The 13,328-nt window shown below is 46.4% G+C and overlaps 1 protein-coding gene across 1 annotated transcript in view; it reads left to right on the top strand.

The window, feature by feature from the left end:
* The window catches only part of TRIP4 (thyroid hormone receptor interactor 4), a 39,364-nt gene that overhangs the window by 24,601 nt on the left and 1,435 nt on the right, over positions 1 to 13,328 (top strand). Inside the window, exon 12 of the mRNA XM_080980400.1 lies at positions 7,938 to 8,040. Within this exon, the coding sequence (XP_080836526.1) occupies positions 7,938 to 8,040 (103 nt within the window). The remainder of the gene's footprint in view (positions 1 to 7,937; positions 8,041 to 13,328) is intronic.

The raw sequence follows: 13,328 nt of genomic DNA, 5'->3' as shown, positions 1-13,328 counted from the left end.
GCAGCATCTTGCCCAGCATTTACTGGTAAATGTGAACTATCAACTTACTGAAAAAGTCCCATTGATGTGATCGCTCATTTGGTAGAGCATGAGACTCATAATCTCATGGTCATGGGTTCGAGAGCCCTGTTGCTCAAAAGATTCCTGCATTGCAGGGGGTTGAACTAGGTGACCCTCGTGGTCCCAACTCTACAATTCTATGAATTGTTGTCACTGCTGCTGCTGCTGCTTTCCTTTTGTGAACCTTTTCAGTGTTTATTATTATTATTATTAGTAGTAGTAGTATTTTATTTATTGCTTGTGTTTGTAAACTGCCTTGGAAAATATTTCCTTTTCAATGATAGGCTATAAAAAAGAGAAAAGTCCGGGGTTGTTCCAGCTGTGTCCAACTTATGCAAGGATATACGTATGTAGCACAGACCCGGAACTGTTTGCCTAGCCTTTTGTTGAGATAGGGGCATGGGCTGTCTCCCCTGCGCCCCCCAGGTGCCTCCTTTGCTCCTGCTCCCGACTTGATCATGCTTGCAACTGATTTCCTGCTCAGGGTGGGCAGTGTGAAGAGTGACAAGGAGCTTGCATAAGTGCGAGATGAAAGGGAAATGAAGCAGCCTGGCTAAGATGTGTCCATCTCCTCTTCAAAGCAGCCAAACCACTTGCCAGCATGTTTCTGTTATCTGCAAGCTGCAGATAGAAGCTCTCAACAGCCTCCAGGGAAGATGTTGCTTGCCTTCAGCAGCACAGTAGGGCTGTGGTTTGTAACCTCAGCAGTTGAGGCAGTTAGTGTGCGTGTGTGTTTTCCCCCTCCTTCTTAGCAAAGCCATTTTGATTACCAAATCCACGACTATTAGCGGCAGTGGTTTTGCACAGTTCCTTTCTCACCTGTCTCAGCTTGACCTAGCAGACTTTCACACCACAGGCTGTGTGGCTTTTAAAAATCTCACCCCACGGTTTTAAATGAATGCATTGGAGCTATTGCCTTATTTGTTTGTTTTTATATCCCACCTTGGTTGTCTCTTCCTTTCTATTTTATCTGAGTTTAGGTCAGGAGATCTGGTTTGTTTGTTTTAATTCACTGTGCCTATATCCCACCTGGTCTCCAAGGAGTTCAAGGTAGTGTACATGGTTTGTATGCTTTGTGTCACACAAAACACCCAGCCAAAGACAAAGCACAGTAACACTGCATTCCTCTCTAGCACATGTGACCTTTTCTAGTCCTCTGGAGAATTCACAGTATAATGTTTTATTATAGTGCTTGGAAGGGTGTCATCTGCATGATCCTGTTCATCCTTACATCTGTGTAAGATGTAGATCAGTGTTTTTGCAGGTGCATAGGACGGCAGCCTGGGACGCGGGAGGCACTGTGGGTTAAACCACAGAGCCTAGGACTTGCCGATCAGAAGGTCGGCGGTTCGAATCCCTGCGACGGAGTGAGCTCCTGTTGCTTGGTCCCTGCTCCTGCCAACCTAGCAGTTTGAAAGCACCTCAAAGTGCAAGTAGATAAATAGGTACCACTCTGGCGGGAAGGTAAACGGCGTTTTTGTGCGCTGCTCTGGTTCGCCAGAAGCAGCTTAGTCATGCTGGCCACATGACCCGGAAGCTGTACGCTGGCTCCCTCGGCCAATAAAGCAAGATGAGTGCCACAACCCCAGAGTCGGCCACAACTGGACCTAATGGTCAGAGATCCCTTTACCTTTACCTTTACCTTAAGACAGCAGCCTGGTGGTGAATCTGCAGCTGAGATTTTGAACCAGGGCAAAACAAAAAAATTGATAGCTATATATGAGAAAGAGGGTATTGTTGTATTCAGTCTTCTAGATGTAGTTCTGGGCTGCAGTTCCCTTCATCCCTGAGTTTTTACAATGCCAATGGAGTCCAGTGACATCTGGAGGGCTACAGATCTGGAGGGCTACAGAATCTGTGGATCTGCACAAGCAGCCAGTTGTACCCACTGCAACATTACTTCACTTTGTGCTGGAGAAATTGGATGTTGGCTCAAGCCAGCTGGCTTTGCCCTGCTGCTCAAAGTGTAGTCTTATGCTTGGGAAGGCTAGAACAATTTGAGTCTCTATTTAGATATCTACACCGAGAGCAAAAGATTTGTGGCCTCCAAATCTTGCTGGACTACAGCTCCCATCATCGTTGACCATTGGGTATGTTGTCATTAGCTGATGGGAGTTGTAGTCCAGCAACATCTGAAGGGCCCCAAGTTCCCTGTCCCTGATGTAAAGGCTATTGCCACATCTTGTGGCAGTGAATTGCATAATAGAAATTATGGATTGATTGAAGGAAGTTAGCATCTTTTGGAGAGGAAGAAAATGGAGAGTTGGGTTAGAATGTTGTGCCCCATGGTATGTTGGATCTATGCAACAACTGGTTACTCTCCACTGTGGCATCCACTCCCAGCACACAGCAGAGATGCCCAAGTGTTGAAATATACCAATTCAGCTGGTATCTGCTTGCAAAACTGTGCATGCCAGCAGTTTAATGGCAGGCATTCCAGGGAGGGAAGAGTTGAATGGCTCCATCTAGCTGGAAACTGTCCCATGCTTTTGGGAGGATGGGAGAGACCTCCTGCCAGGGACAGCCGAAGAGAAGCAAATTGAATGGCCTAGTATCTAAGCTTCCTTACTGTTTGGCGATCAGAGAGGTATGTGCATTCCCCATGTTCAAAGCAAAGCCAGCTTAGGTGTCATCATGACACCTTTAGAGATTAACAGATTTATTGTGGCAGAAGCTTTCCCAGACCGGAGCCCACTTCATCCGATGCCATCTGCAAAAACCCGTTTCCCGGCTGCAGGCATGAGTTTTAATGCACGCTTACAGCTGCTCATCGCACAGCTGGAGTGCCAGCACTGGGAAAAGCACACATTTCTGACCCAGATAGTTGCCAAGATAAGCTTTAGCAAAGTGAAGGCGCTGGTAAAGAAGAAGGGCTTCGAGTGGCTATGCGAAGAGCTCTTTGCTTTCCCCCACAGCTCTGAGTGCAATTTGCCTGCCCTCCTCTGCCTTCCATTGCACTTTGGCATTAGGAGAGAGCACTTCACGCTGACATAATTACATACATTGAGTAGTAGTATGCTTCTCGAAGATGGCTTTTTGGCTACTGATGTTTTTTAGCAAGCAGTAAACCAAGGTCAGGTTTCTGGCTGAAGCAGGGCTGCGTGCATGTTGCACATCTCGCAAGCATTGGTTTGGATATTGGGCACCAAATTGGGTGTCCTGAGTAACAAAACCTCGATTTTTTTTCTCTCTCTTTTAAATAAAAAAACCCCACAAGCTCTAGCCCATAAGGCTATGGCGGTGGACTTGAAAATGTGTAAGCAGTATCTGATTAAGGTACTGGTTAATATAGCAGGAGATGCCTTGGAAAATGCCCACTTCTTGGTCACGGCCCTACAACAATCTATAGGGCATTGTGCTTCTAACAGGGTTTCCCCAATGACCTCAGTGATTGAACTGTTCTGCATAAGGGGCAGTGATCTTTCATGTCATCTGGTTCTTAGTTGTTCAGGGCTTTGTCAATAATTGGAATGTAAACGTGGCCCAGTAGTTTATCAGCAGACAGCACTCTTCCCTTGGGACAGGTGTAATGTGTGCACATCCAGACGCACCACTCAACATGCAGGCTGCAGGGTTCTGCAGCAGTGGCAGCTTCTGGATCCGTCTCAAGGGAAGCCACTTGTGAGGTTATCTATCTTGAGGCAGCCTTCTCCAGCAATAACAATGATCAGGCATGATGGGAGTTGTAGTCCAACAGCATCTGGAAGGCACCAAGTTGGGGGAAGGTTGATTTGTTGAATTTATATACTGCCCTATACCCGGAGGTCTCAGGACGGTTCACAGAACAAAATCAAAATATAAAACCACAAAATATATAATCAAAATAAAACAACCCAATAACCCCCCCAACCCCATTTTAAAAGGGCATAGGATGTCTGTCTGATCAACTAAAGGCTTGGTTAAAAAGGAACGTTTTTGCCTGGCGCCTAAAGGTTTATGATGAAGGTGCCAGGTGAACTTCCCTGGGGAGAGCATTCCACAGATGGGAAGCCACTGCAGAGAAGGCCCGTTCTCCTGTTGCCACCCTCTGGACCTCTCAAGGCACACAAAGAAGGGCCTCAGATGCTGGTTATCAGGGTCTGGGTAGGTTCATATGGAAAGAGGCAGTCCTTGAGGTATTGTTGTCCATTGCCCCATCTTTCCCAGTATTTTCTCCTCTGGCTAGCAGCTGTTCTACAGGGTACAGTGGTACCTCGGGTTAAGAACTTAATTCGTTCTGGAGGTCTGTTCTTAACCTGAAACTGTTCTTGACCTGAAGCACCACTTTAGCTAATGGGGCCTCCTGCTGCCGCTGTGGCGCCGCTGCACGATTTCTGTTCTCATCCTGAAGCAAAGTTCTTAACCCGAGGTACTATTTTTGGGTTAGCAGAGTCTGTAACCTGAAGCGTATGTAACCTGAAGCATCTGTAACCCGAGGTACCACTGTATTAGCCTTAGGTTTCCCCTAGTCCTGCTACCTAAGATCTTTTTAACTGGAGCTGTCTCAGTTCTTCCTCATGAGTTTGTGGACTGTCCTTCCTTGGAGGTTTTTAAGCAGAGGTTGGATGGCCATCTGTCATGGATGCTTTCGCTGAGATTCCTGCATTGCAGGGGGTTGGACTAGATGACCCTCGGGTTTCTTCCAACACCATAGCTCTGTGATTTTATGATTCTGGGAATTGAACTCAGGTTCTTCTGTATGGAAAGCATTTGCTGTGCTACTAAACTATACTGCTTTCCCCGTTGGATTTTCAGAGAGTAAGACACTGGTGTCCTATATCGTTTACCATGCCCACTTCTGGCTCGCTGAAGTAGCAGAAATTATGCAAAAGCAGCGTATGTATGCCGCTGCATTATTTTTTTCATAAATCATACAAACTCAACAAAGTGTGCAGCTCCTTTATATATGTTCAGGTTTATTGTGGCAGAAGCTTTTATAAGACTAGAGCCTTCTCATCAGACACAGGTGTAAACACATAATTCACAGATATTATAACGAGTATGGGTTGCTCGTGCGTAAGTTGCCGCCTCTCCAGGCTTTGTTGCCTTGGTAAACCTTTCAGTCTGGGCAGCCCTTCACTTCGTGGCTGCCTCAGTCGCTAGCAGAATCCGTCAGTGGGCGTTTCTTAAATCTTTTCCAACATAAAAGTTGTTTGACACCCAGTCTCCTCCTACTCTCTCTGCGCGGAAGTCTTCTGCGCAGGGTGGGCGTGGGTAGCGGGGGACCAGTGCTCTCCCCGCTGGTGTCCGGTGAAGAGTCCTGGAGCCCTCTCGCCGATTCCCCCATCAGCCCCTCCTTATCCCTGGTGTAGCGCTGATTTGCTTCCCCATCTGCGGAGCTGCCTCTCTCCCTGCTGGGCCCTTCTCCAGCATCATTTGAGAGCCTTCCCTCCGCCTCTAGCTCCAGTGTCAGTTCCCTGACAGATATGGAGAAAATGAGGGCGCAGGTGGCGCTGTGGGTTAAATCACAGAGCCTAGGATTTGCTGATCAGAAGGTCGGCGATTCGAATCCTGCCAACCTAGCAGTTCGAAAGCATGCAGTGCAAGTAGATAAATAGGTACTGCTCCGGCGGGAAGGTAAACGGTGTTTCCGTGTGCTGCTCTGGTTCTCCAGAAGCAGCTTAGTCATGCTGTCCACATGACCCGGAAGCTGTACGCCGGCTCCCTCGGCCAATAAAGCGAGATGAGCGCCGCAACCCCAGAGTCGTCCACGACCGGACCTAATGGTCAGGGGTCCCTTTACCTTTATGGAGAAAATCGGGGGGGGGGGACCAGTGAGGCTCAAACACCATGAAATGCAAGGTGTACAGTCTGGGCTAAGGACTCTGGACATCTCTGTGCAACACTCAAGTGCATTTGAGATAAGCATAATGATTGTACAGAGAGGCAGCCCTTGGTAATAACACAAACTTCCTAGCTTTGCTGTTCTCATTTAATACCTGCTTATTTGCTGTGCAAAGTATGTACAGCTGTTGATAACTTGTTAACCCATTCAGTGATCCTGCCGAAACCCCAATCGTCCTTTTTTTCTGGGTTATTGCTTTTGATGCCCGGTGAATAGCTTTTTCTTTTCTCTGGCTTCTCAGTCATAAATATTGCTAGATCTATTGCACCAGTGCCACTCTGCCCCTGGTTTTGTCCTGATTTTTTTGGATTTATTCTTAATGCTGTACTTTATACTTCTAATTTTTTACTTGTAAATTGCCCAGAGAATTTTTTTGCTGTTGAGAAGTGTAGCAATGTTAGAAATAAATAAAACCACCTAGCCCTTCTGTTAAGTACTTGGGGGTGGGGATCTTGGTATGCTAGAAAACATTTCTGGGCTGGCCATTGGATATCCTTTAATTCAAGGATGGGAAACTTGGAAGCCACTGGCTTCAACCAGCATAGCCAGTGATCAGGGATGATGGGAGTTGTAATCCCCATCCCCATTTCAGTGGTCTGCATGTACTGAGCAAGAGCTCAACCACTGAGATTGGACCTCTTTGTTGCCTTTAGCCAGTGCCTTTTCTCTTGGGCATTTTTGTCACTCAGTCCTCATCACTCGGTCCCCGGTGATTCTCTGCGCTCATCTCTATTTAGCAGGTTTGCTTTGATCTAGCTCACACATCAGTGTCCTTTGCTGTTTAGTCCTCAGGCCGACTCTGCTCATCATACTGTGGGAAAGGCCAGTTGTGAGGTCTGTCTAAGAGTCCATCCCTTTCTGGTCTCCCCTTGTGAGAAGTGAAAGTCAGATTTCTGAAAGCGTTACGTTCTGTACTGAGCGTGCCATTCCACGTCCCCCTTGGAGATCTGAAAATAGCTTGCAGGGGCTGTTTGATCTGCTAATATTTCACGTGGCTGCATTTTACAGCGCAGTTGCATGTACTGATGGCTGAGAGACACTGTTCCTGGCAACCCTGGGATAACTGTTTTTAGATTATTATTTTTCTGGTAATTTTTAAATTATTGACGTTTTGGCCACCCCAGACTCCTTGAAGGGGCAGGGTGTCAATTAAATAAATAAATAAGAAAGTAAATACTCTGAAGTCAAGTCCCTTTCAGCTCAATAAGGCTCACTCCTAGGGTAGTGTGACTAGGATCACGGCCATAAATAGGGCATTCTGAAGGGCTGTCTTCTGCCACATCAAACTGCCCAGTCAAACAGAGCTATGCCTTCGTGTCACAGAATTGTAGGCAAACATTTTGTGATGAGAGAGTCCTAAGGGCATGTGAGAGTGAAGCTGGAAATGCAGAATAGCCAGGTAGCCTAAGGTGGTTATTTAACTGTGTTAAAATTCACAGCGTCTGACTTTATAAAATTTTAAAATAAATGCCTAGCCCTCAGTGACCATTCTAATTCCTTTTGTGCTCATTCTATGATTCTGTGTCACTGACTAGAACACTGATAGGATTCCTACTGAGCAATTAGATGGAATTCCACCTGCAGGCTTTTTTTATCTTTACATAAAATGGCTGGAGACTGCTGCTACTAAGACTTATGTTTTTTCTTTGCTTTTGCTATTGAATGAAAGCTAACAAACCTAAGGAAAATTTAGGTTAGGGGCATGGAATCTCCCTGAGGGGGTCATGTCGCCTTATAGCAGCAGCCCTGTTATGTAAGATCTTTTAGAAGCTCTATTTTCAGGCATATAGTTCCTGTCTTAAGAACTAGCTGCTTGAATTTGCCTGTATGCAGCGCAGGTCCGCTTACACCTGGTCTATTCTCTGAATAAACCTCAAGAGCTCTTACGGCCAACGAGCTGTTCCCTGCAATTAAATTCTAAATTGCTCTATGCTGCTTCAAGCATATTTTTGCTGATCTGTGTAACTTTTAGACATTCAATTCTCTCTCTTTCTCTCTCTCATAATTCATTGCGGTGCTGCTAACCCATTTTGTGTGTTTTGTTCTTTTCTAGTATCCGCAGATGAGCCAGGAGTCAGCTTCTCCGTTTGTTTTCATCTGTTCTAATGCCCAGGAGATGATTTTGAAGTTTCCCATCAAAGGCAAACACAAAATCTGTAAGCTCTACTTCTCTATTCCACATTGCAGGGCATTGGGGGGCGGGGGTTGGCTGGTTAATGCCCTTTTGGTGGTTCCCTTCTTTCAGGCTTTCCTGGCAGCAAATTATTGCATAAGGAGTGGTCGTCAGTAACATACATTTATTTATATTTATATTTATATTTATATTTATATTTATATTTATATTTATATCCTGCCCACTCTGGACAGCTGGGTTTTAGCTGGCCTGGTTTTAGCTGTTAACAATATGAGTTCGATAAACGATCGTTTATTGGACAGAACGAGTCACATGTTTTCCCTGCCCCTCCCCTCTTCTCCTTCAGCATCCCGCTTCAAATGGAGGCAGTGTTTAAATGAGCTTCCTTGTTCAGATGGCACAGGAAACTTTGGCTTAACAACCCACAATAGCCTGAGGGAAGGAGAGGGATCTATGGGGCATGTTTGGGCAATATTGGACCAAGATTGTTATGCCTGAACCAGGCCAATAGCTTCTCATAATGGGTTTAGTGAGCTGGTAGCTAATCTGCAAAGAACAATGGAGTGTTGTACATTTTGGCCTGAGGGCCTGGGCGGCATGTTTGTTGTGACTCAGGGCTTGGCAGGTTTTCTAGCTCCTGGCTGTGTCATGCTGAAAGGGCTTTGCAATGGCTTTGGTTTCGTCTAAAGGAATGCCCTCCAACCACTAGCTATTACTACCCAATTTAGCTTCTTTTGATTCTGTACCTACAACATCGTCTACAATTAAGGGCTGCCGCATATTTTTTATTCTAGTTTCCGCTTTCCAAAAGACCCAGAGAGTTGTGATTAGGCGTAAAGAGAGATTATTTTAAGATTATAACATGTCGCAGGCTAGTCCCCTACCAGCACTGAGTGTGAGGAAGGGTAATGTGAATTACAAAAGCTGGCATAATTCTTTATCATTTTTAGTTGGTCCTAATAAATAGTGTCCTGGTTAGATTCCCCCCCCCAACCCCATGGACCAACACAGCCCCTCCCCTGCCAATGTTAGTGAAATCCTTGAAAGCGTAGCTTAAAATCATTGCCATTCCCCACTGATGGTTAAACTGCTATTGTATCCCTGTAGTGTTTTGCCTCTTTCTCATTGTACATCCTTGGATATACAGAGTGTGAGCAAATTATTCACACTCCTGTGTTTACAGTAGAAACAGAGCTGAATATGTCTTTATGTGGGTTGGTTTCCTGGCTTATGCCACAGCATTGTTTCCCGCAAAGGGAGTGGGCCTCTTGCTGTTGGAACAGATTTGGCAGCTGTGGCTGCACAACCCTTAAGAGGGATGCACCTGGCAAGGAGGCTTACCTCAACGTATTTATTGGGGAGGGCTAGATGAGCTGGAATGGTGGTTTTGGGAACTTACTGTGAAATCAGCTTCCTGCAGGCACCAGGATTAAATGTTCAGAGCTTTTCGGTTTGGCTCTGATCATTTCTGGGTCTTGCCTGCCCTCCATCCCTATGGATCCATCTGCATTCTAGAAAGGAGTTTGCTGTTGGAAGTCCTGCATGAATGGCATTAACCAAGAAGGCCAGTTTAGAAGGGTCCTTGGCAAAGTGCCCTCTCCTAATTTGGCTGGCTCCCATGGTAGGCGCTAGCAGTGCTCTAGATGGGTGTTTAAGCAGCTGGAAGCTGCTTTTTTAATTTCCCACAATGCCCCAGCATAGCATCACTCCGGGGCATTGTGGGAAATTATAATAACAGCTTCCAGGCGCCCAGTGCTTTTCTTTTGGGGGGGCGTGTACAGGACAGATGCCAGTGGTTGGTCTTGCTTGGGGCCCTAGCGGCTGCCCAAGGATCTGTGTGCTGGCACCAGGCCTGTCCATCAAACCGGCTCCTTTTCTGCTGCTTGCAGTAGACAGCCAAGCATGAGGTTGGGATCCCCCACCCCCACTTCTGTGAAGCAGAATGTGCACTTTTGCTGCCAGTACAAACCCTTCTCAAGTATGTCACAGTCTGTCCTTTCCAAAGCGACAGTTTCCTGCTCGAGGAGGGATCAGCCTAACAGACTGGAAGGAGATTGCCCGTGCCAGAGGCTGCCTGAGTGCCCTGCTCCCTCATCACTTTCCCTAGGCTTTCTCCCTCTTGGGAGGTTAGGCAACAGGAAAGCTTGTTGTTTGCAGGGAGAGGGTGGTGGTGGTTGGTCATTCCAGGCCATTCAAGAATAGTTGGTGATAAGGCTATGGGACAGAGAATCCTGTAGCTGTTATCACAGCAATGCCCTGTTGTTTGTTTTACTGTGGCAGAGCTGCAATAGGAAAGAGTTCAATTCTACTTGGATATTAGCTCAAAAGTCGTTATTCTCATGGCATCCATTTGCCTAGCTGAATCATTCAGGCAACGTTAATGTTTCCTTGTTGCAGCATCCCTTGCCAGCCCAGTTCAGACAATGACTAACATTCAAATCTTCTCACATTTGGATATGATCCATCAGTTCAAGTCCAAATGAAATTAGCAAGGATTGAACAAGAGCTTGTGAACAGGCTCTCATGCAGCTCCTGTTTATCTGAAATGGATTTGCAAAAGCTGCACACCCCACCCCACCCTGTCACTCACACCCGCACATTGTGTTTGCTCCTTTTAAGCAGATGGGTTTGCAAACATGTTCTGCTGTGCTGCTCGGTTGCTTGTGAAAGGTACGTTTGCCCCAAGTGGGACTGCAGGTGAACACATCACATGGGATGGCATTTGAGGAAAGCAGCAGTGGGGAAATGCATTTGCAAATACGATTTCATGTATCTAAGTAAAGAGCGTCCATCAAGAATTGGTATTGATGTGACTGGTTTGGTACTTCATGCCTAGGATCTGAGGTTCTCTGCCATAAAGCAGAGTTGTTGCTGAACCTCAAGCCAGGACCATAGGAAACAACCTTTATTTTTTGCCTCAGTATGAGTGTGCCTTGGAGGAAACCTTCATTTCTGTCAACAACATGGGCATGAAATGGTTGGTTGAGCATGAAGTGGCCATTCTGTGCCATCCATAAAGATCTTTTTGTTGCCTGTATTATAAAAGATGCAGGCACAATAGCAGACTTTTAAAGGGACTGGGGATGCTGCAAGTTCAAAATTCTGAATGCTACAGATATTTGAACAGTGCATACTAGTGGGCTAGTGGGTGTCCCAAGGTGCAGTATTAGGATATTTCTTTGATTTTTGCTTTGACATGCAGATGCGCAGTACAATCCATCGATTTCCTGCGCCTGAGACACAGGACTTTCATTCTCGGATATCTGTTGACCTTAACAGCTACCCATTTAAATTGGGGTTTACCACGCTTTTCCACATCCCAGCTATCAATCTTGGGACCAACTTACATGTTCAGATTGGCTGTTTTGTGGAGGAAAATACTACTATGTTTCTGCATAAGTATGTCAAAGGAAAGGCCTTCCCTACTCAAACCTTTGTGTCCTTCCTCCACCCCAGGATACTTGGCTGGTTTTCTTTTTAGCTTTGAATTCTTGTACTTAAGCTGCTTTGAGTGTTATTTTTTTAATGCAAAAAATAAAAAAAAATGAATCTCATGTTAAAAATCTAATCGCACACCTTGGAATTTTAACAACCTCAAAATCAAGGGTCTGGCATGTGTTCCTTTACCATTTTGGATGTTAACTTTTTAACCGAAAAAGGCTGGTGAGGTTTGGTGGTGAGTGCAAGGAAACGTTAGGTCAGGGGTAGCGAACCTCCAGCCGGCAACTCCTTTTGCCTGATTGGAATCGCTTTGGCATCATTATGCATGGACTCGCTCTCCTTTTCCCACGCTCAGCTGTGCGGTGTCCCGAACAGTATGAGCTATCAGTTTGTCTAGCTCAGCTTGTACAGTAGCATGTGCATGTCTGAGGGGTGCAGAGGCAGCTAATGAGTAACTGCTGGTTATGGATGAGTATGTCTCAAGTCAGCCGGTGCCCTGACCAAGCCGAGAGATCAATGCAGGCAGACTCCTCTTGACAAATGTTCCTGTCTAGAGCAATGGACGGCGAGCCAAGGGCAGCTGCTGCTTCAAACTGATTAAGGAGTACAAAATAGCATCAAACAAGAGGTGGCAGAGCGCATGCTTGAGCTGTAAAGACAAAGGATAGGGCTTGGGTGTAAAGGGCAGGGGCTTACTGATATGTCGCTGGGTCTCCCTCTCTCCTCCATCTTGTCCCCTCACTGTTAGAGTCATTGACTCTGCGGTTGATCCAAGCCTGGCCAGAGAGCTCATATGAATTTGGAACTGATTCCATCTTGGCAACAGAAGCTGAATTGATCTGCTGTGCAGAGCTGCATACGATGGCAGTGCCATCTTGCTAGCAGTGGGGAGAGAGGAATTGCTAATCCTGTTTTAGCCAGTAATACTGTGGCTATTGATTCTGACAGCTCCGTCTGAGAGGATCTGAAGGGCTCAGGTGCTTCTTGGCTCGGGAGCCCTAATAGCTTGCGTTCACTATTCCCAGCAGTTCAAGGGCATGCCCCTGAGATGGTCTTGCTAGATTCCTATGCTCCTCTTGATCTCTCAGCCACCCACCACCTCCGCACTTCTAGTGCAAAGTGGGGAACTTCAGGCCCTAGGGGCCCATTTAAACCCTGCAGGGCTCTCTTTCTGGCCTTTGGAACTCAGGCCACATCTCTCACTGGTCTTGCTTCATGCCGTCATAGAATCATAGAATTGTAGAGTTGAAAAGGACCCTGAGGATCATCTGGTCCAACCACCTGCTATGCTTGAATATGAAGCTCCCCCATACAGGGATTGAACCTTTCAACTTTGGTGTTATCAGCACAATGCTCTAACCAACTGAGCTATCCAGGCTGACCCAGTTGGAATGTGTCCTTGAACCCTGATTGGATGGAGAGAAGGATGAGAATGTGTGTAGATGTTATAGCCTACTGTGCAAAGGTAAAATTTGCAGGTGTTGTTTCCCCCACTTTTGCCTCTGGCCCCAACCAGCCATGGGCAGGGCCCCCTAGAAGGTTGCACAGAAGGGAATGCAGCCCTCAAGATGAAAAGGTCCCCACTCCTGGTCAAGTGATGGGACAGGGTACAGGCCTGACCGGAAAAGATGTTGCTGTGCCTCTCCTTCCCTCTGCCTTGCAGGTGTGGATCCTCATAGAAAAGAGCAGCCACTACCGCATTTTGAAGTTGTAGGTTTCCATTGCTTTCTGCTTCCCATAGCTGGAATAGAGGTTTCATTGCTCTCTATTATAAGGGGGTTTCTTGACTGAAGTGCTCATGGTCTCTGAGATGGGACTATGCATCCAGGAACATGGATAAGTCTAACTAGGGTTTCCCCCCCCCTTAAG

This window comes from Podarcis pityusensis (assembly GCF_964106645.2).
Source record: "Podarcis pityusensis genome assembly, chromosome: 14".
Taxonomy (NCBI): Eukaryota; Metazoa; Chordata; class Lepidosauria; order Squamata; family Lacertidae; genus Podarcis; species Podarcis pityusensis.
The sequence above is the reverse complement of the archived record's forward strand: the minus strand, read 5'-3'. Positions and strand labels throughout refer to the sequence as shown.